The sequence below is a fragment of the Suricata suricatta genome, chromosome 9 (assembly GCF_006229205.1).
Source record: "Suricata suricatta isolate VVHF042 chromosome 9, meerkat_22Aug2017_6uvM2_HiC, whole genome shotgun sequence".
NCBI classification, from domain to species: Eukaryota; Metazoa; Chordata; class Mammalia; order Carnivora; family Herpestidae; genus Suricata; species Suricata suricatta.
The window spans coordinates 89227046-89254921 of record NC_043708.1 but is presented as its reverse complement, the minus strand read 5'-3'; the positions used below and the strand labels follow the sequence as shown (position 1 = coordinate 89254921).

General features: G+C 36.8%; 1 protein-coding gene and 1 pseudogene across 7 annotated transcripts in view; both read left to right on the top strand.

Annotated features, from left to right (window-relative positions):
* The window catches only part of GABPB1 (GA binding protein transcription factor subunit beta 1), a 71069-nt gene that overhangs the window by 18019 nt on the left and 25174 nt on the right, over nt 1–27876 (top strand). For 4 of the 7 annotated variants that reach the window (XM_029950538.1, XM_029950535.1, XM_029950536.1 and 1 more), the window contains 5 exons: nt 19313–19420; nt 23419–23586; nt 24663–24857; nt 26289–26436; nt 26791–26904. In XM_029950538.1, coding sequence (XP_029806398.1) covers nt 19313–19420; nt 23419–23586; nt 24663–24857; nt 26289–26436; nt 26791–26904 — 733 coding nt within the window. Of the gene's footprint in view, nt 1–6137; nt 6272–19312; nt 19421–23418; nt 23587–24662; nt 24858–26288; nt 26437–26790; nt 26905–27876 lie in introns of those variants that run through there. The other 3 variants (XM_029950540.1, XM_029950539.1, XM_029950537.1) reach the window with 2 other exon arrangements.
* Nucleotides 1095–1441, top strand: LOC115300937 (annotated as a pseudogene).

Genomic DNA, 27876 nt, shown 5'->3' with positions numbered 1-27876 from the left:
TCCCCCATTATCAGGATCCCCCACCAGAGTGCTACATTTGTTAAAACTGATGAACCTACACTGATACATCATAGTTACCCAAAGTCCATGATTTATATTATGATTCATTACTGATGTTATATATTCTATGCATTTGGGCAAATGGATAATGACATGTGTCCATCATTATGGTACCATATTGAGTATTTTTACTGCTCCATAAAAAAAGATTTAAAAAAAATTTACATTTAGTTTCTTCAAATTGTAATCCAAACAGGGTCCACACATTGCCAATTGACTGATGCTTGCTTAGGTCTTTATTTGTTTTTTATTTATTTTTTTTAACATTATTTTTTGAGAGACAGAGGGAGATAGAGCTTTGTGAAGGAGGGGCAGAGAGGGAGGGACGGACTCCGAAGCAGACTCCAGGCTCTGAGCTGTCAGCACAGAGCCCGACATGGGGCTCAAACTTAGAATCTACAAGATGATGACCTGAGCTGAAGTCGGATGCCCAACCGACTGAGCCACCCAGGTGTACCTTTAATGTTTATTTATTATTGAGAGAGTGCAAGTGGGACAGAGGATCTGAAGCGGCTCTGTGCAGACAGAAGCTCAGGAACCGTGAGATCATGATCTGATCTGAAGTCAAAAGTTGGACGCATAAATGATTGAGCCATTTAGGCCTGCGTAGGTCTTTTAAAGCAGGATTTTGGTTAAGTCTAGACTTTTAATGCATGGTATAATTCTTAGGGAACCACTACAAGAACAAAACTAGAGGCTATAACTTCCAAATCAGTAGAAGAAATAGATAAAATGTTAAAAACTTATCAGTCCAAAAGAATACAGAAAAGAAACTGAACAGGTAACACATGGAGAGAGCACAGAATTAGATGCTAGATTTAAACCTAGATATATAATAGTTAAAGGTAAAAAGTAAATGATGACACTGGTATCATCCTAGCTTAAGGCACCATCAGCTCTTGCCTTTAATAATTTCCTAAGTAGTATTTCTGCCTCAATTCTTGCCTTCCTCTATGTACTACCCATATAATAACAGGAGTAATTTTTTAAAAATTTAAATCAACTCTTTTCTGCCATCTTTCCGTGCCACTGTAATGGTGCACGTAAATGTCCTGGCTGATTCTCTCAAGAGCATTAACAATGCCAAAAAGAGAGGCAAATACCAGTTCTTATCAGGCCATGTTCCAAAGTCATTGTCTGGTTTCTAACTGTGATGATGAAGCATGGTTACACTGGCGATTCTGAAATCGTTGATGATCACAGAGCTGGGAAAATTGTTGGGAACTTCATGGGAGGGTTAAACTGTGAAGGAATCAGCCCCAGATTTGATGTACAACTCAAAGATGTAGAAAAATGGCAGAATAATCTGCTCCTGTTTCGCCAGTTTAGTTTCACCGTACTAACCTCAGCTGGCATCATGGACCATGAAGAAGGAAGATGAAAACACACAGCAGGGAAAGTCCTGGGATTTTTTTTCCCTAAGGATATGATACATATTGTGCAAATAAAATGCCTCAATGGACCATATATACATGCATGCATACATATAAATCATATCATAACACTCTCCTGTTTAAAACAGTCCAACAACTTCCTAGTAAATTCACTGAAGTCCATACTTCGTAGTAAAGCCTATAAGGTCTTATATGCTGTGGCCCATTCCTGTTTCTGTAATTGCATATCCTGCTATTCATTTTTCACTCAAGCTCAGGGCCCATATGTTTGCTCTGCCATCTCTCTGGATCACCAGGAGTGGTCAGAATTCTTAGTCTTAAGAAAAAAAAAAAAGCTTACTTCTAAAAACCAGAATCCATGTCTTGTTAATTTAGCAGGAAAGGAATTTGTCTCAGGAAGAAACCACCAGTGTCATTGGAATCTGCTTCCATTCTTGCTGTAATGGATTCTATATACTTCTTGCTTTTTTATGCATTATCTTCTATGTTAAAGTTCATCACAGATGCTTCTTTATTGGAGTGGAGGTCATGTAATTGCACCCTAGATGCATGGAAAGCTTGGAAAGCAAATATTGAGTTTCAATAGTAGGTAGAAGTTTCTGGCTTCTTTCAGTACTCATCAGAGGGAAATTCCTTGGAGATTATATATATATATATTATCTCTCAACTTCCTTGGAAGATGTTTTGATGCTGAGCCAAAAGAGTTATCTGTCCCTTATGATGCTTTTCTCTGGAATTCTTCCTTGCTTTGCTTTCTCCTTTAATTCACGTTTCCTTTTTTTTTTAATGTGTATTTATTTTTGAGACAGAGATACAGAGTATAAGCGAGTGAGGGGCAGAGAGAGAGGGAGACACAGAATCCAAAGCAGGCTTGGTGCTCCGAGCCGTCAGCACAGAGCCTGACGCAGGGCTTGAACTCATTCATGAACCTGAGCTGAAGTCTGACCTCCAACTGACTGAGCCACCCAGGTGCCCCCCTTAATTCACATTTCTACTCAAATGTCCTCTCCTCAAAGAGGCCTTTTCTTAAACTTTGTCTAAAATGGCAGTTCCCTGTCTCTAATCCAGTATTCTCTCTTTACTTATTCTGCCTTACATTTTCTTCATAGCCTTTACCGTTACTGGTACCACTGTTATTGATTGATTGCTAGCCTCTCCCCCAGGAACACAAGCTCCATGAGGGTAGGGACTTGTTTTTAGTTTACCTTTCTGTTGGCACATGTATGCTCAGTAAACATTTGTTTAATGAATGAAGGGAAAACATAGATAATGGTATAAATCTCTGAGAAAATTTAAAGGGAAAGATTGTTGAGGAATTAGCTCATTTAAGGAAGGTTTATTGGAGGGGCACCTGGGTGACTTAGTCGGTTGAGTGTCCGACTTTGGCTCAGGTCATGATCTTGTGGTTCGTGAGTTAGAGCCCCGCATTGGGCTCTGTGCTGACAGTTGGCAGCCTGAAGCCTGCTTCCAATTCTGTGTCTCCCACTCGCTATGACCCTTCCCTGCTCATGCTCTCTTTCTTTCTCTCTCTCTCAAGAATAAATAAACATTAAAAAATTAAAATTAAAAAGAGGAAAGTTTATTGGAGAAGAGAAATTTTTGAAGTGGGCTTTGATTGAAGGATTTGGAGAGAAGGAATGTAGCCATCTAAACTGGGCAAATAGCATGAGGGAAGGCATTGGGTATGGAATAAGGTATACACATATTGAATAAGAATTGTATAGAATCTCATGGCTGCCAGGGTCCTTTTTGAAGTGGAAGTTGAGAAAAGTGTACACGGTGAAGGTATGCGGTCACAGCAGGTGATAGACGGCCTTAAACTAATAAGGTTAAGTCTTTTGACTTACTTGCTAGGGAGTAAAAGATTACTAGTTTTTCTTTCTAATTAAAAACAAACTGGTATTTTTTACATAGTACTATGCAGGTATAAAATAGAATGAGGTTAAATCTCTTTGGAGAATTTTCCAGGAAATATATGAAGCGGGAAAAAAAACAAAGTGCAGAACAGTGTATGTAGTATGCTCTCTTGGTATACCAAGTGTGTGTGTGTGTGTGTGTGTGTGTGTGTGTGTGTGTGTGTGTGTGTGTGCAAGTAAGAATATATATACAGGGCGCCTGGGTGGCTCAGTTGGTTAAGCCTCCAACTTTGGCTCAGGTCAGATCTCACGTAACTCAGAGCCTGGAGCCTGCTTCCAGTTCTGTGTCTCCTCTCTCTGCCCCTCCCCCTCTCATGCTCTGTCTCTCTCTGTATCAGAAATAAATAAAACGTTAAAAAAAATTAAAAAAAAAGGATATATATACAAATTTGTTTATGTTGCAAAAAGAAAAACTGAAAAGACAAACCAGCAACTAATAAAATGGTTACCTTGGGGTGGAGGGGAGACAGGGAGTGGGAATGATGTGAAGGAAATAGGAATGGAAGTGAGGTTCCTATTTAGTTTTGACTTTTGAATTATGTAAATGTTTTACACATTCAAAAATTATAATTGAATGAAAATAAGAACAATCTCTAAAATTGGGAACAAACTTGAACAAATGAACCTATTGTATATCAAAATAGTTATTTAAATACATGGAGAAAAACACACTCAAGTGACTTTTGAGCTCTATATCAAATGACATATATGCTAAGGACAAAAAGAACTTCAGAGAAATCTTAAATGTCATTCATTTTATTGCTAGTTGTAATATCGGTGTTTTTATTCTGATACCATTGGATAGATGTTGTATGTTAAAGCCAGTAGATAAGATTTTATGCTTATATGTTAGAAGCCAATAGAAATACAAGTATAAAATCAAAGGAGCGAGGCAAAAAGAATATTTTTAAGGTTGAACTTGAATTATAAATGTCAGTATGAATTTAGGATTTAAAATATGTGTACTTCTTAATTCCATCCAAATGTATATTTCTTTCCTAGCTCTCTCCTCTGAAAGGACCTTGAAAGTATGTCACTTTATAGATAACAAGTACTTGTATTACCTCAATTTTGGTCTTTAAATACTTCTCTTTATTTATTGAAGAAATGACTGATCCCAGGACTGAGGCAGGGAACATACATAGTGAACCTGGAACAATTTGTGCCAGAAGCAAGAAAGCTTTCAAAGACACAACAAAAGCCTACCCTGAAGAGGCTCTTTTTGGCTGAAATTGAGACAGTTTGAACATAAAAAAGAATAAGGAGAGTAATTTGAATAACATATAACAATAAAAAAACAAATGGAGATGGCTATTACCCATTCTTTACTCTGAAAATGGGTAATTTAACATTTGAATTGTCTTTTTTTTTTTTAGAAATGTTTTATAGTTAGTGAGGAATGCCAGATAATAAATATAAAAATTATAAAATTAGGAAGTCACAATTTGTTACATCCTTTTATCAAATACTTAACCTGGGCCAGGATCATTAATGGATGCTCCAATTGTTAGGCAAAATGTTCATTGAGAATTGAGTATTTGCATGGTGCCAGAGTAACACTCCACAGAATACTAGCTGGTCTCAAAACAATAAACCTTTACAGTGGAAGGATCAGGCTGTTACCAGCCTTGTTATTAATCTTGGCATCACTAAAAATGAACCAAAAAATATGTGCATCCTGATGTGATTCAATATCAAATAGACTGCTTCAATTGAAGTATTTTTTTAGTGTTTGTTTTTTTATTTTAAGAGAGAGAGACAGAGAGAATGCCAAGCATATTCTGCACTGTCCACACAGAGCCTGACATGCGGCTTGATCCCACTAATCATGAGATCATGACCCCAGCCTAAATCAAGAATTGGACCCTTAAGCGGCTGAACCACCTAGGCACCCCTGAAGTTTTTTTGTAGAACATTTAAAATCTGAATTTAGTTGAACTTTTCAGATTTTCAGTTTATAAGTAATATGGAAGATGAAAGAAATTAAGCACCACCTTGCATGAAGCAATCAGAAAAATACAGAATGTGAGCTATAGATGAACCGGCCGTTTAATGTCACGGGAGAGGAAAATAAGGGTGGGGGGGGCGGGGAGGAAACTGTCCTAACATATACTTAATCTAGAGCTTTAACAACCAGATGAAGTATGTACCAGCTGTAAAGTACATTTTTTTTTAGAAAGGAGTAGGATGAAGCAAGATGGTCAACTTTTAATTTAGAATGTGGGTGATGGGTGTATGGATGCGTGTGTTTGTGTACACACACACATATATTCATTTATATGCAAACATATATACTTTTCTATATTTAAAAGATTTTATAATAAAAACTTAAAAATATTTCTGTTTATGGACACTTAGGTTGTTTGTAGTTTTTTTTTCTTCTATTACAAATGGTGTTTCTGTAAATGTTCCTATACATGCTTCCTCTCCATGTGTACCTGTTAAGGAGATATGGCAGGTTTCTAGTAGTGGAATCCTCGATCAGGGTAGGTGTACCTTCAGCTCTGCTGGATATTGATAATTTGTTCTTCAAATGGTTGTATTGATGAGGATTTTAGACAATTATGAAATGTATGTCTTCCCTATTAGATGATGAATTCTTTGAGAACCTTGTAGAGACTCATAGAAATGTTTGAGTTGAATGAAATTGTATTTTAGTGGATTGCCTGGTAGCAGGATGAGAAATTAGGGTTAGGTCAGCTAAGAGGCTATTGTGATGTTTAAGGTATGAGCAATGAGTGTGTAAGATTGAAGGTAGTAGAGAGGAAGGGCTGGATGTGAGACATCTTGGAGAGAAAGGATTGAAGCATATGTGCTCTTATTGTCATGTAGGATGTTGATGATTCACTGCTGTGACTTCTAACACCCAGTAGTTTGTTGGCTTCTCTTTATAGTAAACAGGTAAGTTATGCTTCCCTGTTAATTCAGAACCATCTACTGAACTAGTTCTAGTAAGGTTCTAGCCTTTTCTTCATTCTCTGCTTGTACTCTTTAAGCCTCAATCTCTTCCTGGGATAAATATATGTGATTTAAAAGAGACTAGTAAGTTGGTGCCTTAAAGAAGTTAATGGTTCTAGAATAGCTTTGTCCAGTGGTTCTAGAATAGCTCTGTCCAACAGAAATAGAATGTGAGCCACATATTTAAAGTTTTATAGTAGCCACATTAGAAACAGGTGAAATTAATTTTAATGTTTTATTTAATCCCATATATCCAAAATATTACCATTTTAACCTGTAATTGATATAAAAGTTATTAATGAGATATTTTGCATTCTTTTTTGGTACCAAGTCTTCAGAATCTGGTGTGTTACACTTACATCACAGCTTCATTTGGGCTAGTCACATTTCAGTGCCCATTATCATTATGGTCAGTGGCTACTGTTTTGGACAGCTCAGTTCTAGAACATACTCAGTTGAAACCTTTGAACTCAGTTTGGTGCTGATTTGACCCACTGTTGTTGTGGGTGGCCATGAGCTGATCTTGCGTCGTAGACCTGTTGCAGGTTATTAGATAAGTTCTGGCTTCCTGTCCAGGAGAGATTTTGAGGGTCCCAGACAAAGCCATTATCCAGGTTGATTATGTTCACACGTTCCCTCCGAAAACATAGAACTTACCTCAAACTATTTTGAATCAAATCTGTCAATTTGAGTTGCTGCCAATAAAAACAATATTCGGGCGAGTTCTAGTCTCATTCATTTGGAAGGACTTTAGTTACAACAAAGCTGACAGGAATTCAGCATTTTATTGATTGTGGTATTTCTTAGAATTTGTGACACTGTCAGCTTAATTTGCGTTTATAAAGTTAAACGTTATGACTATTTGTTATCCCAAGTATTTCTGGAGTTTCTACTCTGTGTCAAATGTTTATTTATTTAGTGAATGTTTGTTGAGCATTTACCATAGTTCAGGCACAGTGACAACTTGTAGCCAAGTAAACAGGAACATTTAGTGTGGTCTGATAAATGCTATGATAGAGAGAAACTTCCTATGCTAAGAGAATACACAAGAAGGACACTTCAGTTAATTTGGGGGGATCAGGAACGGCTTCTCTGAGGAGATAAGTTGAACTCTGAAGGACAGGTAAGAATAAATATGGCAAAAGTGAGCGTAGAGAGGAGAACATTCTTCCTGGCAGAGGGAGTAATTTTTATGGATGCCCAGCAGTGAGAAGATGAGCCATATACAGCATTTTCCCTCTAATATTGAGTTCAGTGTGAGAGGTAGTGAGTAGCGTATATAGGGTGTTGGCAACAGATGCCAAATGTGAAAGGCCTGGACTCTTATGGTAAAAAGTTTGACTTAAAAAAATTTTTTTTTCGCATTTATTTATTTTTGAGAGACAGAGCATGAGCAGGGGAAGCGCAGAAAGAGAAGGAGACACAGAATCCGAAGCAGGCTCCAGGCACTGGGTTGTCAGCACAGAGCCTGACGTGGGGCTTGAACTCATGAACCTTGAGATCATGACCTGAGCCGAAGTCGGCTGCCCAATCGACTGAGCCACCCAGGCACCCCTCTTTTTTTTTGAGAGAGAGTGTGCACACCCACAAGCGGGTAGAGAGAGAGTCCCATGCAGGCTCTGAGCTGTCAACACAGAGCCCAATGTGGGGCTCATAGTCATGAATTGTGAGATCATGACCAGAGCCAAAACCGAGTCCAACACTTAACCGACTCAGCCACTCAGGTGCCCCAAAGTTTGACTGTCACTGAGTTAACTGAGGAAGGGCATGATTCCATTTAAGAATGACTAAGAAGTTTGGTAGTAGAATAGAGAATAAATTAGAGAAAGACAAGATTGAAGCATAGACATTAATTTAGAGGTGTCCTAGGAGAGAAAGGAGGGAGACCAAGCAAAGATTGAGGCGACTGTCAACATACACTTATTGAAGGTCTACTCTTTAGCATTGGAAAGATGTAGAAGGATTTAAGAAGACATTTAGGAGGTAAAAGTGACAGATCGTAATAACTGATTGGAATCGAAGTGAGTAGAAAAAAGGGGTCAAAGATGATTTCAAAGTGTCTGATCTACAGAACAAGCCACTACTTGGACAGCTTGACTTTTGAAGTGCCTTGGCATCTATAGGTGGAGGTGTCCATCCAGTTGAATATTTGAGTCTAGTGCTTGGATGGAGGCTTGGACTTATGATAGATTTGGTAGTCATCAGGTAATCTTGGCTAAGAAAGATAAACTTGCTATAGGAGAGGATGAAGAGAAAGAAAGAGGGCTGAAGAATGATATACTGAGGAACTGCCAGTATTTAAAGGGAAGAGGTTGGGAATCCGGTCGAAAGACACATAAGCTACCATCCTTGCCTCCAAGCATTTTATAATTTAAGTAACACACATAAGCATGAATCATTTGATGACCAGTGCAAGTCAGAGTCGAAACTCGTGGCAGGTTTTATTGTACCACCTCTTGTGTTTTATGTGAAGTGAAGTGTATAAAGGTAGTGGTTAACGTTTAGGCCAGGGAGTAGCATTGGTAGTGCATGTGTTCAGTGGGGACATCTAGACTGTGATCACTACTAGAAGGACTCAGACGATGGTATATTTCATTATATGTGAGTATGGACTCTGGAAACAGACAGCCTTGGTTCAAATCCCCACTAACAGTATGACCTTGGGCATGTGACCTTCTCTGCCTCAGTTTTCTCAGCATTACAATGATGATGATGATAATTCCAACTTGAAGGTATTGTGAAATTGAATGAGTTAGTATATGTAAATTCTTAGACTGTGTCTGGCACAGTCTCTCTTGTTTTCTCTATATATGCATACACACACGTATGGCTGTGTTATACTTTACTATATTATACCCACTATATGTGTATGTGTAGTACTATATAAATGTTAGGAATTATTATCATTTAATAAGTGGTGAGTCTGATGAGGGCTCATGATTTGGATAAGATAGGTAGATACCAGAGAAGGAAAAGTTTCCCAGAGAAGGAATGTTCCCTCTATGAAACTTAATGTGAACACACATGGATTTGAAGCAGGCTTTCACTGGAAGTGGGTGAAAAAATAGCATGACAATCCCCTTCCCCCCTAATTTCGAGTTGGAGGAAAAGAATGCCCTTTTAATAGAAGGCTTTAAAGATGTTAAAGCAGTTGTGTGTTGTGTTCTCCCTGTGTGATAGTGAGATTTCCTCAGGTCGCATTTTCTCAAGAAAAGTTACTCTGGAAGGAAGTTTTTTTTTTTTTTTAATCAGCTTTGTGAATACGAGTTCACTGGATTCTTGATCTTAACTTTGGAAAGATATAGATCTGGAATCAAGGTTCTGTCTTTGGAGATTGGGAACCTTGTGGAGAAGCAGACATTATTTTATACTGATAGTTGGAGTGTCAATTGGTATAATCTTTTGGTAGATAATTTGGTAGTGTCTATCACAATTAAAATGTGACTGTAGGAGTGCCTCGGTGGCATCCGACTTCGGCTCAGGTCTCACATTTCGTGAATTCGAGCCCCACGTCAGGCTCTGTGCTGACAGCTTGGAACCTGGAGCCTGCTTTGGATTCGATGTCTCTCTCTCTCTCTTTGCCCCTTACCCACTCATGCTCTTTCTCTCTCTCTCAAAAATAAGTAAACATTAAAAAATGTTTTTTAATATGATGTTAAAAATCTAGCAATTATACTTCTTTAAAAAAATTATTTTAGGGATGCCTGGGTGGCTGAGTCGGTTGAGCGTCCGACTTCTGCTCAGGTTGTGATCTTACAGTTCGTGAGTTCGAGCCCCCTGTCAGGCTCTGTGCCGACAGCTAGCTCACAGCCTGGAGCCTGTCTTCGGATTCTATGTCTCCCTCTCTCTCTGACCCTCTCCTGCTCACTCTGTCTCTCTCTCTCTCTCTCTCTCTCTCTCTCTCTCAAAAAGGCGGGGGGGGGGATCCGATCCCATAACCGTGAGATCTTGACCTGAGCTGGAAACGAGCCGTACACTCAACCAGCTGAGCTACCCAGGCACCTCTAGCAATTATATTTTTTAGAATAGTTTTCATAAAAGTGCTAATCCAAGTGTATGGGCTTGTTACGGTACTATTTGTAAAGGTGAAAACAAAACTGAATAATTAATTTATTCATACCCCACGTATTTGTTTCCTATTTCTGTAGTATAATAGTTTCCTATTTGCTGTAACAAATTTATTATTTTACAGTTATGGAGATCTGAAAACTCAAAATTAAGATTTTAGCAGGATTGCGTTCCTTCTGGAGGCTCCAGGGGAGAATCTGTTTTCTTTCCTTTTCCAGTTTCCTGCATTTCTTGGCTGGCACAGCGCCCCCTCCCACCATCTTCAAGGCTAGCAGCTGTAGCAGCTTCAGATCTGTCTCTCTTCTCTTAGATCTCTGCAACCTTCTCTGAACCTGGCCCTCCTTCCTCCCTCCTATAAGGACTCTTCTGATTGCATTAGGCTCATCTCAATAATCCAGGATCTTCCTATCTCAAGATCTTTAATTTAATCACACCCGGAAAGTCCTTTTTGCCATATAAGCTAACATTCACAGATTCAGGGAATTAAGATCTAGACATCTTAATGTCTTAATGGGGGGCATTATTCAGCCTACCACACTTTGTAAAACTGTGCAGCCAGTAACAAGAATGTGTTTATCTGTATGTGCACTTAGCTGTCACTGATAAAAACAACGGTATCCCTATTAAGTGAAAAGAAGCAAGTTGTAAAACCATATAGTATGATCCCTTTTTGTGATTTTTGTTTGCTTAAAAAGAAGCATTGTGTGTATGTGTGTTTCTGTAGGCATAGAAAAGATCTGGAAGGCTACACACTAAACATTTAAATAGTAACTTCTGGGGAGTAAGATCACAAGGCAGTGTGGGGATGACTTTGAATTTCAGTGTTATATTTTTAATATACAGTGAAAAAGTAAAAAATACAAGGTTTATAGTGAAATACACACACACACACACACACACACACACACACAAGAACAAAACAATAACCCTGGAGTCCCTTGTGTTATTCCTTCCCACCTCAGATCTCTCTCCCAGAGGTATCTATTCTTTATTTTCATTCCCCCCCCAGTATTTCCTTCCATTTTTCTAAATAACAACCTTATGCTATTTATTGATTTTTCTATTTTAGAAATATCTTTAAATATCTTTGACTTCGTATTTATGAAGATGAAGCTTTGACTATCTTAAACCAAACCACCTCTAAGCATTTTTTTCATCACTCTTCATCTTAATAGAAAGGCACCAAAAATTTTGCCTGGATTAGTATGCAGTGGTTATTGGAACCCTGGAACTACCATTCTTCCCTAACCCGTGCCATGTTGGGATTACATTTTCTTTCTTGTATTGGTTTTTTTTCCTCTTCCCTCTGAAAATGAAATTGTGTAGTTTTTTCTTTTGCTTACTTTTCTTGTATCTATCATTAACCCGTCTCAAATCCCCACAGAAAATCTCACTCTTTTCCTGGGAGTCTTACTAGCTTTTCCTTGCAGACCTCCTTCTGGAACCTCTGTCCTCTGGCTCCAGTCTGGATTTACTTTCCAGGTCTCTGGTCCAGCACATCTTGGGGTTCCTTTATAAACATCATCTTGGGGATCCTCGTCACTCTGTGTTAGATCCCTTATTTCCTTGATTCCTGTTTCTTCTGGTTTACTCCTGGTCTTGGAGGACTACATCTTTTAGTGGCTTTCTGAAATAAGGGTCTATGGGAGACAATTTTTCTTTAGATGCTTTATGTTTGAAAGTGTCATTTTATTTTTAAGTTAAAAAAAAAAAAGCCCAGTATACAAAATAGGAGTGGGAGAAAAATCCAAATATACCAGAGTTCATATCATTATTTTTTCTTCAAAAGAAGTGCACAGAGACTTGAAGGGCATATTCTTTTATATCCCAGCAGATTCCCAGTATTCTGTAATTTAGAACATAAGATTTAAGAAATACGGGTCTTCTCTTTAGACTAAAACTAGTGCTCTTTGGTAAATCCTTCTACTTTTTGTTTATCTCCTTTGCGAAATGGAGACCATAACCATTGTGGTAAGGCTGTTTAGATTACCTGAGACAATGTAGATAAAGATACCAGGTGCTACATTTATTATCAGTGTTATTTTCTTACGAGAATGTAGGCAACTAAATTCTCATGCCCAAGAAGATTTTCCTACATACAGTTATACACATGACTGTAATTACTTAATTTTACTTAGTCACATTTTATATGCTTTTGCTGTTGCATAATTTTTATAATCTTAAATGACTACAGTACTGTTTAAAAGGTATCTTTATTTTTTAGACATATTGAAATATTACAGGTAAAATGATATGTCTGATATTTGTTCAAATAATATGTGTGGGTGGGAAATAGGCTGGCCATAAATTGATAGGAAGCTAGTTGATGTCTATTCATTATATTATTGTGTCTATTCTTGTATTAAAAATTTCCCATAATAAAAAGTAAAAAAAACCAAAAACAAATGCTTGCACGATTCCATTATGGTCTATCTTAATTTCTTTATTGATTGTAGTAAGGCATTTTAGTTTTACCTATTTTAAATAACATTACTATTAGTATATTTATATTTCAGATAGTTTTCTTGTGTTGGATTCATGAGTGGGATTATTTGGTTAAAGAGTATGATCATTTTCATACATAGTACTAAATTGCTTGGATGAAAAACTTTGGAAAAATTTTATTGGATTTACAATTGTTTTCATTGAGCATAGGTGTGCTATTGTATGTTTACTCTGAAGTTTTTAATTAGGCAGTCAAGGTTTATTAAGTATATTGTGATAGGATTATATTTTCTAAGTGCTTTCATATTCTTTTTTTTTAAACAACTTTTTTATGTCTTTATTTTATTTTGAGAGTGAGACAGAGAGAGAGAGAGCCAGAGACTGAGTGGGGGAGGGGCAGAGAGAGAGGGAGACACAGAATCCAAAGCAGGCTCCAGGCTCATAGCTAGCTGTCAGCACAGAGCCCGATGCAGGGCTTGAACCCACGAACTGTGAGATCATGACCTGATGCAAAGTTGCACGCTTAACAAACTGAGCCACCCAGGCGCCCCCCATATTCTTTATTAAGCACTAGTAATGGTTCACATGGAGCTAGTACTTTACAGTTTCATAGAGAGTTTTCAGGTCCAGTAGATGTTATAATAATCCTTAAAATACCTCTGTGAGCTATGAATTATAGAAATTTAAAACAAACTTTTAATTAAGCTTTAAAAATGGAATTATAGTCAATAATTGCTGTTACCACTAGATGGCTCTCTCAGCATGTAGTTTTGAGCAAAAAGTAGCTAGTTTGTAGACATTTTGAAGTTGTCTTATAGATCTTATTAAAATTCATATTATTAAAGTTAAAATAATGGTTTGTATTAGATTGTGACTGACTTTTACAGAAGTAGTAAAAAGAACTAAGGATGGAATTTATTATAGTGGGATTTTGGATTACTTTTCAAGAGGAAAGGGGTATTAACCTGGATGGCATTCAGTACCATAATACAGTATATTTTTAGTAAGTATGTTTAACATTAAAATTTATTGAGTCTGTGAGTCTTCATTTGCTTGGGGGAAAGTTATTTGCCATACCAAAAAAGCAACATTTGTTTTTATGTAAATTTAATACTTTATCTCTGAGGATTTAATAGATAAAATAATGAACAAAGTAAGTTAAGAGGACTCTCTGGAGCTGTGGTCCCTGTTTGTTGTCTTAATGTATTTGAGTTCCTCTGAGGGTTAGAATTACTCTGTGGTGTGTGTGGTTCTCTTCACATCAGAAGTGAAATTGCTACATTTTGGTATTTTCATTGTTTTAAGTTTTACTAATCATCTGCAAAAAAATTAAAAGAGTACCTTTGAGTTTGGTCATACTTGATCTCCTATGTATTTTCTTCCATTGATTTTCCAATCTTATTTAGATATGTTGCTATCCTTCTCTAAAAGACGTTTTGTATTGTCCCTTTTGCTAACTTGAAGTGACAATTATGGTTAATGTTATCTGTCTACATAATTTCAAAAGGTCATTATAATACCTAATTATAACATAAAGAAGAAATGGAAGGAAAGCAATTTCTAATAAAATGTATATATCAGTATATAAATACTCAGCAGACTACTCTGGATGACACAAGAGATTGTCACATGCTTGCACCTATAGAGCCATTTGTAGAGTCACTATGAATGATCCTGTGAAAGCTGCTTGATATTGATTTATATTGGTGATTCTAGATCCCCAAGTGGTATTGACATGGGTGATATGATTTTCCAAAATGGTGAACACTTCTTAGTAAAGTTCTGAACAAAGCAAATAGATTTATTGTATGGTTCCCTTCTGAGAAATTTGGGATACATTAATAACTGTGGAAAAATACATTTTATTTGTATATTAGTTAAGTTCTAACCTTAGATATATTCATTGGAGCCTTTGAAAGTCACCCAGAACATGTGACAATTCTTTGCCATACTGAATTGTTTCCTACATTGTTGGACCTCTAATATTAAATGGTAGTAAAGCTTTCATCCTGCTGCTCCCTGCATCTATCCCAAAATGCCTCCATATATATCCAAAGGCCCCTCTAGGGGGCAATGCTGCTACAATTTTGAGATGTGCCGGTTCAAAAGTATCCAGCTACATTTATCTACTAAACAGCTATGTTGCTCATAGAATATTATTTTCTATTATTAAAAATTTTTTAATGTTTATTTCTGAGAGAGAGAGAGACTGAATCTGAAGCAGGCTTTAGGCTCCGATCTGTTAGCACAGAACCCGATGCGCGGCTCGAAATTGTGGACTGTGTGAGTCGAAGGCAGGTGCTTAGTCAACTGAGTCACCCAGGAGCCCTCCTCATGGGATTTTAAGACCACAATAACTTAAGTATTCTGAGTACTTAAATATGGTATGTTTTAAATAACTAAGATAATTACAGAATTGTGAATTATGGTAGAAGTTGATTTATTCAAATGCATCATTGTTTTGTTGTAATTCTTGTAAGCAGATCTGTAAGTTTACTACATTAGGTACCCAATACCAGCATTTAAAAAATTTTTTCTACTCTCCCTGTTTAGTAAGTCAGTAGTATATAACTTTCCTTTATGTCAGCATATACTTGATAGTCATACAATGTAATTTGTCCCTTTAAAAAAACTTTAAAAAATTTATTTTAATTATTATTTATTTTTATTATTTAAAAATTTTAAAAATGTTTTATTTATTTTTGAGAGAGAGAGAGAGAGAGAGAGAGAGAGAGAGACAGTGTGAGCAGGGAAGGTCAGAGAGAGAGGGAGACCCAGGCTCTGAGCTAGCTGTCAGCACAGAGCCCTATCGGGGGCTCGAACCAGTGAAGCTTGAGATCATGACCTGAGTCAGATAGTTAACTGACTGAGCCACTCAGGTGCCCCAAACTTTTTATATTTTTAGACATTTTCTTATTTTGAGAGAGAGAGAGAGAATAATGCATATGTGAGCAGGGGAGGAGGTAAGAGATGAGGGAAGCAGGAAGGGAGAGAGAGAGAGAGAGAGAGAGAGAGAGAGAGAAAATGAATGAATGAATGAATGAATCCCAAGCAGGTTCTGTGCTGTCATTGGAAAGCCCAATGCTGGGCTTGATCTCATGAACCCGTGAGGTGATGACCTGAGCCAAAATTAGGAGTCAACCGACTCCTATATTCAACCGACTGAGCCACTACCAAAAAAAAAAAAAAACACTTTTGATTTAGGAAGATAATATAGTAACATTACAGAAACTTTGGAAAATGAAGGCAAAATTTCCCATAATCTTACCACTAACAATATTTTCCCATGTTTTGTTCTCTATGTGTATATTTTGACATTCAAAAATTAGTTTTGTATCCTTTTACTTAATGTGGCCTAACCTTTTAATGTTATTTTGTAACTTCCAACTATTATTTTAAGTTGCTGCATATTCTTTTAGATTCCACAGTTTTCCTACTCTGTTCACGTGATAAAAATGTGATAATATGTATGTAAATTTACTTGTAATACCTGTAGTGATAGGTCTGTTTCACTATATTTTTATTTTTTCTCAGAAGTGGGATCATTTATTGTATCATTAAGCTTGAACATTTTGGTAACTTCTATGTATTACCAAATTGACATTTAAAAACTGATCTCTTAATACTGCTATCAACATATATTTCGCTGTATATGGAAGTGTCAGTCTCAGCTCATCAAAACTTACTTTTAAATCATTTACATTTATTTGACTCTGACACTGAACATTTTTTATGCTTATGAATTATTTCTGTTTTTTCCTTTGGAAAATATATGGTCATTTCCTTTGTTGTTCTGTTGGGTTCATGGTCTTTATTTTCTTTCCTTTTTCATTTTGAATCAGACCTTTTGCATAATTTAAATATTAGTGTTTCTTTCAGTTTTGTGGCAAACATTCCTTTGCTGTCTTTTATTATTATTATTACTTTTTAAAATATGGGTTCTTTATTAATTAATGATCACAGACAAAAAGCTCAGTGTTACAAAGATGAAATAAAGGATATAAGCACCAAGGTTTGTTACAGTCAGGATACTGCTGGTTTACCAGAGGATGCCATCCTCAGACCGTGAGGCTGGATAATGTATGGTGAAAAAAAAAATGATCTGCATCATTGAGTGCAAGATCTGTCTTTGCCCCTGGAGAGGGTCCGCCACCAGTTTGGCCTCTGCAGGGCCACAGGCTGTCCTCTTTCCTTACACCTCATCAACCAACCTCTGCCAGCTTCAGACTTCTCTTCTGCAGCTTCCTCAACCACCAGCCTTCACAGAATCTAAGAGAGTCAAGGCCTGGCTCTGGGTTAGACTTTGGCTTCAGGGAACGTTGTGGCCGGTTTGATCTTCTATCCAGACTGACAACAAAGGCCTCGAGGGTGTCATGCTAAGCGAAATAAGTCAGGCAGAGAAGGACAGATACCATATGTTTGCACTCAGAGGTCTAACAGGAGAACAGGAGAAACCTAATGGAGGACCATGGGGAGGGGAAGGGGGAAAGAGAGTTGGGGAGAGAGAGGGACGCAAAACTTGAGAGACTATTGAATACTGAAAATGAACTGAGGGTTGTAGGGGAAGGGGGAGGGGGGGAAAAGAGGTGGTGGTGATGGAGGAGGGCATTTGTGGGGAAGAGCACTGGGTGTTGTATGGAAACTAACTTGACAATAAACTACTTAAAAAAATAAAAATAAATAAGTAAAAGCTAGAGATAATGAAGATTAGTGAGGAGCCCTGTCAAAAGCTGACACAGGCTGAAAGCGGGGCCTCTTACACCAGAGAGCCAAAGAAAGGAAAAGTTCTACAAGGAAATTAAAGTGCTATTCCAGTGAATATGTGAATGATATTTTTGTTTTTTAATACATTGAAGTTCATTATCTACCCATAGAAGATAATATGTGATCTCAGAGAAAAAGAAAGGGCTGGAAAGTCAAGAAATCAGGATTCTGGAGGGAGATATTTACAGTAAATATTGTATCTGACAAAGGACTCATCCAGAATGTATGTTATGAATGTTTATAAATCATTAAGAAAAAGGCAGACAACCCAGTTTCCAAAAAGGAGAAAAAGCCCCAAACCACTACTTCATAAAAGATACCCAGGTGTCTCAATCATCTGGAAATGTGCATACACATAGTCCTCTCCACTCCCTGTCCTTCTTCTTCTTTTTTTTTAATGTCTGTTCATTTCCTGAGAGAGACAGAGTGTGAGTACAGGAGGTACAGAGAGAGAGGGAGACACAGAATCTGAAACAGGCTTCAGGCTCTGAGCTGTCAGCACAGAGCCGGATGCGGGGCTCAAACCCAAGATCTGACTTGAGCCGGTCAGACACCTAACCGATTGAGCCACCAAGTTGCCCCTTCCCTCCTTCTTGAATAATGCCTCTTCGTACAAGATTGGAATACACTAATCAACCTGACATCCCCTTCTTAGAACTTCTTTCCCCTTTACTACTTTACCCAACTCTAAAAGGGTATTCACTTATTGAGGCAAATTCATACCACAGGCACATTTTTCCTTGTGTAAATCTTAGGGGTTCAATATCTTCCCTTCCTCCCAGGTCTCAAACTCTACCTGTTTGCCTTTCCTAAGGATACTGTATCAGCATCATTGAATAGTTTCCCAGTTGAATATTCTTTCTGAATTTGGGACCTTTTTTTTACTCAGAGCTATCATTCCTTGAATTTGAGTATCTCTGATACATTCAAATCTTTCTTCATTTATGTACCCTTTTGTGATTTTTCCTTAACATGTATTTGAGTATTTATTATTCAAGAAGTTACACTCCCCACATGGTCCCACACTCCCACCCCCACACACTCTTATACACCCTGTCCTGTGGCATTAGTCTTTTCAGGTATCTTGAATACAAGATACAAAGTATACTTTCTAGCTCCTCAGTGAGACATGTAGTCTATTGATAATACCATTCAACTTTCTTTTCAGCATTTTCTTTGAATGAGAATTGTGTCCTTTTCTGGAAGAACTTGAATGTATACTGACTGTGCAACATTTGAAAATATTATTTTTAAGTTCTAAACACATCTTCTGATTTACCATTGTAAAAAACTGTTATGATATATTTATTTTAATTTGCATCAAGCTATAGAGGACAGTATCTTGTACTTTATTTCTGTTTACTTTTATGAAAAACTTCATTGCTGCAGCTACTCTAGTGAAAACAGTTTCTTGCCAGTCCTGAATGTTAGACAAGCCTTCTCTGCTGCTTACTTCACCTGTCTTTACCAGCTGTATTGGAGAATTTAAACTAATTTTACTATGTTAGGTAAAAACTTAATGAGAAAGGAAATATCTGTTTTCAAAATTTAAATATAAATTGCTTTTGTGTGATCTGTAGTTGCAGATTAGCCATTTCACAGACTTTTAGAGGGATACTTGATAATTAATATTAATAAAGATACGAGAAAAATAATCATGCCATAGTATATGAAGAGAGATGTTAAGTTCATCTTTGTTTTGTTTAGATGTCCCTGGTAGATTTGGGAAAGAAGCTTTTAGAAGCAGCACGGGCAGGTCAAGACGATGAAGTTCGTATTTTGATGGCAAATGGAGCACCTTTTACTACAGACTGGGTAAAAAATGATTTTAATATGGTCATCATCTTCTTCTTCTTTTCTTCTTCTCTTCCTCCTCCTCCTTTTCCCCTTCCTCTTCCTCCTCTCCTTCCCCATACCCCTCCTCCTTCTGTTTAGTTTTTCCAGATAAAGTCAGTATTGTATTTATATGTAACAAAAATTTTGTTTTGCAAATTTGTAGTTTTAGAATTATAGCTGTCTTTTAAAGGAAATGATTTGTATCTTTATGTTATGTATATATGACAACTTTATCTAGATATTCTGTCCAAAAAAGGGTTTTTCTTTTAAACTATGGAGTTCAATATTGTAGGTTGAATATAAAATGTAGCTGGTTGGAATTTAATTTAAAGCTCATAAATGGCACAGATAGGATTTATAATTCAGAAAATAACAGATAAAGATTGAGGTTAATGTCATAATTGCTTCTAAAAAGGAAAAATATTTGTATTTCAATTGATACTTGTAACACTATTGCAAACATGACCAAAGAGGAAGAAAGGAATGGGAACACAATCCTAGTAACTATAGAACGTGGTTGTGAGGAAGACAAAAACTATAACTGTGCTTAATGCTTGGGGTAAGTCAAAGGAGATGGTCTTAGAAGTATGAAGGGGTAGGAGTCTGGATTAACCTGCCTAACACGGAACAACTATAAATTCCAGATTTTTATGTTGTTGTTTCTTGCATACTTGTCCTATGCTCTTTTATATTTTTCATGAAAAACAAAACAAAAATTTTTTTGTTGTGGAATATTTCAGACATCTTTCAGCCCCCCCACACCTCTTCAGCCAACTTCAAAACTTACCAAATCACGACGAATCTTGTTTCCTCTATAACTTCATCTACTTTTTGTTCTGTATTATTTTAAAGCAAATTCTATGAAGTATTTTATTTCATCACTTTCAGGGAAGTGAGAAGAGGGATGACTACTTTTAAGAGATAATAGATGAGATTTTTTTCCAGAACTGGTAAAAATATTTCAGCATCTGTCTCTTTAAGACTTTTTTGATTAACTGTTTAAAAAAAAATCTTCTTTACTGCACTAATGAGTTAGAAAGAAAATAAGGAATTACTAACCTGTAAAACTAAGCGAACCCCAGAACCCAGAGAATTTTGACCCTAAGAATATTTGCTGATCTCAGTGAATTTGCCTGTTGGTTTTCCACCTCACTGCGTTACTGAAGACAGAGACCTGAAACTGCTCATAGAAGTCTCCTAAGAAATCCAGTCCTCATAATTCTGGAATCCCAAAGAGATGCACCTTCTGTGTAAGGGTAAATCAGAAATACCCTCTCCCTCTTCTTACCTGGTTCTGCCCCTTCCCCTGCCCTGTTGTTTGGGTATTGCAAGGAAAACAAACTGACTTGAAACAAGTTACCAAATGGAAAGAAAAAAATTATTGATGAGGATTTGGAGTCATAAGCCATTCCTTGGACACATTTGTCTCTGAACTCAAATTCTTGTGCATTCTGCAAAACTGTACACTAAAAAGTGGAATCTTTGGACTAAAGTTACCCCAGGTTCCTGGAAGAAGCAAATTAATATTCTTTCTGGGGAACCTACCTTCATCACAGTATCCACAAGTGAAATTCCAAGGAAAATGAACAGTCAAAAAATAACTAACTACACAAGGACACAGGCAACTTGGATAATAACTCACTGAAACAACTAGCACCAGAAACAGACTAACAGGGATTTTAAATTTATTTATTTATTTTGAGAGAGAGCAAGTGAGCAAGCATGTGCCCATGTGAGCAAGGAGGGGCAGAGAGAGAGAGGAAAGAGAGAGAATCCCAAGCAGGCTCTGTGCTGTTAGCTCAGAGCCTGACGCAGGGCTCAACGCAGGGCTTGATCTCACATGACCTGAGCTTGCTGCTTGCTTGGTTGTTTGCTTTATTTTTATTTAAAAAAAAGTTTTTAATATTTATTTATGTTTGAAAGAGAGAGAGACAGAGTGTGAGTGGGGGAGAGGCAGAGAGAGAGGGAGACACAATCTATGCTCCAAGCTGTCAGCACAAAGCCAGACACAGGGCTCAAACCCATGAGTCGTGAGAGCATATCCTGAGTTGAAATTGGATGCTTAACTGAGCCACTCAGATGCCCCACTAGATAAGATTTTAATAGATTAAAAGGTTAGAAGGTTAATAACTGAAAGATATGAAAAAAAATCCAGAATGCAGACAAATAGAAAAATTAAGATCTCAGAAGTCAGGAAGGCTGGTATGCGAAAGTCTAATATATCTAATCAAAAATCCACAGGGAAGTGAGAAGAGGAATGAACTACTTTTAAGAGCTAATAGATGAGATTTTTTTTCCAGAACTGGTAAAAGATGACAGCGTGCATGGGAGTAGGGGAGGGGCAGAGTGAAAAGGAGAGGGAGAAACCCAAGCAAGTTCCACATTGTCAGTGTGGAGCCTGATGTGGGACTCAAACCCACGAACTGTCAGATCATGACCTGAGCTGAAATCAAGAGTCGAATTCAACCGACTGAGCAACCCAGGCCCCCCCCAGACAAAAGGATCTTAAGAAGGGTTAGTATCCATAATACATAATGAATTCCCATGACAGCAATAAAAAAGACACACAAAGCAAAGAACACTGGGCAAATGACGTGTTATGGTGCTTCACCAAAGAGAAAGTTTAGATGACCAATAAATGTGAAAAGTTGCTCAACTACATTAATAATTAGGCAAATGCAAAGTAAAATTATGAAATGCTATTGCATATCTACCACATGGGCCACAAAAAAGCTTAACAGTCTCAGACATTGGTGAGGATATGTGTAGATTGGTATAAACATTCTGGAGGACACTTTGGCAGTTCCTAGTAAATTTTAAAATGTACATAATCTGTAATGTAGCCATTGAACTTATAAGAATACTTCCCAAATTGGGGCACCCAGGTGGCTCAGTCAGTTGAGTGTCTGACTCTTGATTTCAATTCAAGTCATAACCCCAGGATTGAGGAATTGAGCCCCACATCTGGTTTTGCACTGAATGTGCAGCCTGCTTGGGATTCTCTGTCTTTCTTCCTCTGCTCCTGTCCTTTACTGGTGTGCATGCTCGCTCTCTCTTTCCAAAAAAAAAAAAAAAAAAAAAGAATGTTCTCCCAAAGAAACTCTCAAATAGTGCTTGCCATGGAAAGTGCTTTAACAGAAACCTTACTTGCTATTATTATAGTAGTGATCTTAACAAATTTCATGTTCTAGTGAACTATCTTGGTTCTTTGGAACATCAGTGGCTTGGTAATCAGAGTTAATAGGGACTTTTCTATGCCTCTAAATGTGTGTAGCTTAATTCTGATTTTCACCTATTAAAATGATGCCACTGATAAGGTTCTTCTTCACTTATATTTTAGTACTTACCCTGCATACTGTGAATTTAGTGTTAATGTAATGGCTATACCACATGCAACCAGTTTCAGGAGAACTGGGCTCTGTTTTGGGTCTGTCCTAACTCACCTTTGGCAGGTATACCTCAGCCGTTTTTCCCTTGAAAAATGATTATATGAACTTCTTTAAAAAGATCACTGAGTTGCTGTAATAAATTTGTTTTTTAAGTTCTATAAAAATAGTTTAATGCAAAACTCTATGTATTATATTTATTTGATATGAATTTCATAGATGAAAACTAGTTTTGTGTGATTGATATGCAGAAAACATTCCAGTACTCAGAAAAATTTCTCAAACCCTAATTATCGCTAATTCCTATTGAAAGTAATTTTGTTCATGCTATTCATCTTAAAATATTAAAAGGTAAGTTTTGAATTAAATGAAATACTGACTTTTCTTCCTCATCGAGAAATGTATGGGAATTCTTGAAGGCTTCTTTGAAGAAAATGTGGTAAGCATAAATTATTTTCTTGAGTTTGATTACTCTGTAAACAGATAATATAAAAATAACCTGTTATGTAAACATAAAATATAAATTAGAAGGTAGTACTAGGAGCATATTAAAAATGATTGTAAACATGGATTTTTCTTCTTGCTGTGTAGCTGGGAACCTCTCCACTTCATCTGGCAGCACAGTATGGGCATTATTCTACCACAGAAGTCCTGCTCCGAGCTGGTGTAAGCAGGGATGCGAGAACCAAAGTGGACCGAACGCCATTACATATGGCAGCTTCTGAGGGCCATGCTAGCATAGTAGAAGTTTTGCTTAAGGTATGCGTTCTCTTTTTGCACTTTGCTTCTGAAAGTAAGCCTTCAGAGGATTTATGGTTTTATAAGAGGGAGAAAGGAACTAGTTTCATTGAATGTCTATTTTTTTCTATGTTATCTCATTTTTTTTGTATGTAAGCGCATCAAATGAAAATTATCTTAAAGCTTTCCTTTGTGAGAGAAAAAGAACTTCCTCTAGGTATGTTCTTAGTGAAGTCAGACAGTTGATTTCTTCTTCTTGTTTCCACCATGATGAGGAACTATGGCTTTGTCTTACTCGACACAGTTAAAATGCTTATGGAAGGAAACAAAAGGCTTGGATGATTAGCAAATAAATAATATAAATAAGGATTTTTATTGTAGCCTTTAGATCAACCTATCCAAGACATACAATGTAAATGCCACAAATATGATCACATGTAATTCTAGATTTTCTATTACTTGGCATTTAAAAATGTAAAAACTAATTTTAATATTATATTTCATTTAAGCTCACATATACAAATATTTTCATTTCAACATGAAATCCATATAAAAATTGTTAATGAGCTATTTTACATCCTTTTTTATTGGTGTTAAGTCTTCGAAATTCAGTGTGTGTTTACATATGTAGTACTATGGACTAGCCATATTTCAAGTGCTTAATAACCACATGTGTCTAGTGGCTGCCGTATTGGCAGTACATCCCTGATATCCCCTTTTTTATTATTTATATTGTGCTGGTTTTGAAAGCAGAGGATATTTCTGTATAAATAAGGGACCAGAGTTAAAGAGGATTTTGGAGGAATGCTCATAGCTTTCCTCTATCATGATGCTCACCGCTGGGTGAGTGAAAAAATCGTTGCTGCACTCTTAAGAATTTAGAAGGAAAACAATTGGGAACATTAGCATGATAGAAAACTGATTAAGTGACAAATGTGTGGAGATTTGTGGAACACACAGATTATTCAAAACAAAGAATAGAGAGACAATCATGTTTAGCAGATTCTTATTTTAAAGCACAGTGGCTAGTATTTTCCTATTTGGAATTCTTTATATGTAATATTGTAGAAATACCTTATTTTGCAATATTTTTATAGCATGGTGCTGATGTTAATGCAAAGGACATGTTGAAGATGACAGCTCTACATTGGGCCACAGAACACAATCATCAAGAAGTGGTGGAACTTTTAATCAAATATGGTGCTGATGTACACACACAAAGTAAATTTTGTAAAACTGCATTTGATATTTCAATAGACAACGGAAATGAAGATTTGGCAGAGATATTACAGGTAACCTTTGGCTTTAATTTGAGAAAATAAAAGGATCTCTGTCTTGTGGTCATTTGAGCTCTTTAGCATTTAGCTTTTCATTTTGGACTTGGTTATTTTAGACAGTCCTTTTCTCTTTTACTTCCTCTTTGTTCATTAATGTTTGTTTTCTGATTGTAAGACCATACTCTTTACATGTAACATTAGATTAAATAAGGTGATTACTTCGTGTTTTTAAGTTCCTGAATTCCCCTTGTAGACATTTTATTCTATTAATTATTTGTGTTGCATATTTGGATACAATGTGGTTTTTCAAAATATGTTAAACTTTTACTAAAAATTTTCTTTCACACCTAAAACATTGCCCCCTGAGTAATTAATTGGTTCAGTCTCTATCATTTTGATTGGTTTCTTTTATTTTTCATCATCCTCAAAAAATATGTGAGCCTAGTTATTTATGGCTTTTGGGCAAGTTTTTTAAATTTTTTTTATTTTTGAGAGAGAGAGACAGACAGACAGACTGAGCACGAATAGGGGAGGGGCAGAAAGAGAGGGAGACACCAAACCCAAAGCAGGCTCTCAGCTTTCAGCACAGAACCCGATGTGGGGCTTGAACTCATGACCTATGAGATCATGACCTGAACTAAAGTTGGATGCTTACTCGACTGAGCCACCCAGGCACCCCTAGCCAGGTTTTGTAGATAACCAGTATTGCCTCTTTTCTTTAGCTACACAACACTGATATAAATTATCTTCTTTACTCACAACCTCTTGCCTATCTTCTTGTTTTCCTTCCCAGTAGAACTTTTCATTAAGACCCTTCTGACTCTACTGAAAAAATGTTGTATGTTCAGGAAAATGAATTTTGTGGTGTCTCTTTCAATTCTTTTACTCCTGGGAGTGCAATTTGGGGACCAGGGTTGAAGATGGAGAATAATTAATTGGGAAGGACATGCTTTATTTATTTTTTTCCCTTCAAATTTTTATTTAAATTTTATTTAGTTAACATATAATGCAATATTGGTTTCAGGAGTAGAATTCAGTGTTTCAGTCTCTTACATGTAACACCTAGTGCTCATCATAACAAGTGCCCTGGGAAGGACATGCTTTATATGTATAGTATTATATATTGCTGAATATAGTAGAGGAAATAATTTAAGTAATTTATTTTTTATAGCCACAGGGCAGCAAAATATCAACTGTGTTCTATAAAGCCCTTTCAGATATTATTTGCTCATGGGATTTTACTGCTTTACCTGACAGGGAAATTGGGATGTAAGTTCCTGTGTCTGGTTTACCTGTATACTCTCAGTCGATCGTATACAAAGCTTTCCACTCATATTACAGGATTCTTCTTATTTTAGAATTTCCTTTATGTTTGTACTGCATTGAGAATCTATGCCGTGTGTTCCGGTTGTAATTCTGAAAACACTGTGTTGATTTGGCCCCTAGATCGCTATGCAGAACCAAATCAACACCAACCCCGAGAGCCCCGACACTGTGACCATACACGCCGCCACACCGCAGTTTATCATCGGACCTGGAGGGGTGGTGAACCTAACAGGTCTGGTATCTTCAGAAAATTCATCCAAGGCAACAGGTATTGAGATGCATGTAGGATAGCTGTTGGGACTTTATGCTTTAGTAGGTATTCCTCCTTTTATGAAAGGACTGTTGGAGAATGAGGGTAAGATTATATCAGTCACCTTGGCTTTCTTTGGTTTGGCAAAAAAAAGACTTTTATGAGACAAAAGAAAGAAAGATGATATTGCAAAATGCACTGCAATATTATCTTTTGAAAACGAATGCTATCGAAGCTTGTTTTTCACAGAACTATTATCCAAGCTTCATTTAAGAATTGAATAAAGCAAAATAGAATATCAGAAAAATGCAGTAGAATTAAGCTCCTTTAAAATTAAAAAATTTTTAAAGTCTGTTTTCTCTTTTCTCATAGATGAAACAGGTGTATCAGCTGTTCAGTTTGGAAACTCATCCACATCAGTATTAGCTACGTTAGCTGCCTTAGCCGAAGCATCTGCTCCATTGTCCAATTCTTCAGAAACTCCAGGTTAGAAAAACAAGTCAGATGCATACATTAAAAGGTCGGAAACTCAAATGTTTATAAAGTCTAGGGAGATAATATAAAAGGCGAAAGTGAGCAGATTTCAGATCATGGCCATGTGAAGACAAGGGGGCCAGGGCAGGGGCAGATAATTTATTGTCACTCATTATTTAAATTAGTGTTTTTTCAACTTGCGATCAGTTGATCAGTAATAAAAATAACAGCAACAGGTCATGGAATGCTCACTGTGTATGCTGTGCACCATGGTAAATGTTTTACTTAAGACCTCATTGAATTCTCACCAAAAAGCTTGAAGATTTGTATTACTGGATTTTTCTCATTAAGGTGTTCCTGATTGAAAGATGTATTTTTTTCGGGGGGGGGGGATATACCTACCTCTCTCTTCTCTCTCTTTTTCTGTGTGTATGTGTGTGTGTCTCTCTCTCTTTTTACTAACTAGTGCTAATGAACATTTATCTTTCTTCAGCATCATAATCAGTGTTTGAATCTATGCCTTTATATTTGGGAGTCTTAAGATTTTTCAGAATCCCTTTTGATATGCTGCTTTTATAGCCTATACCTAGATCTCCTTAGCATCTTTGTCATTACATGAGCATAGTGAAGAAAATTAATTTCACTGGTGGTTTCTATTTGGTTAAACTTAAAATTTTTTGTCTTTAAAGTATGTATCTCTGAACATTAAGCAGGTGTTCTTGAAGGTCATCTGAAATTTTGATATTTAGATATTTGGCTCCATGAATGAGTCATACAACTTCTGGTTTTGAGAATGTTCTATATGGTGTAGTCTGAGAGATTAGGAATGTCAGGTGACTTTAATTGCATGTGTCATACAATCTTGTGAGTGCCGTAGTTTTTCATTTTAATGCTACATCATAGTGGAATCATGTTGAAGATATTTTAAGAGCTCGAATTAAGTAAAATTCAGGTGAGTACATTGCCACCAGTGTAAATAACTCA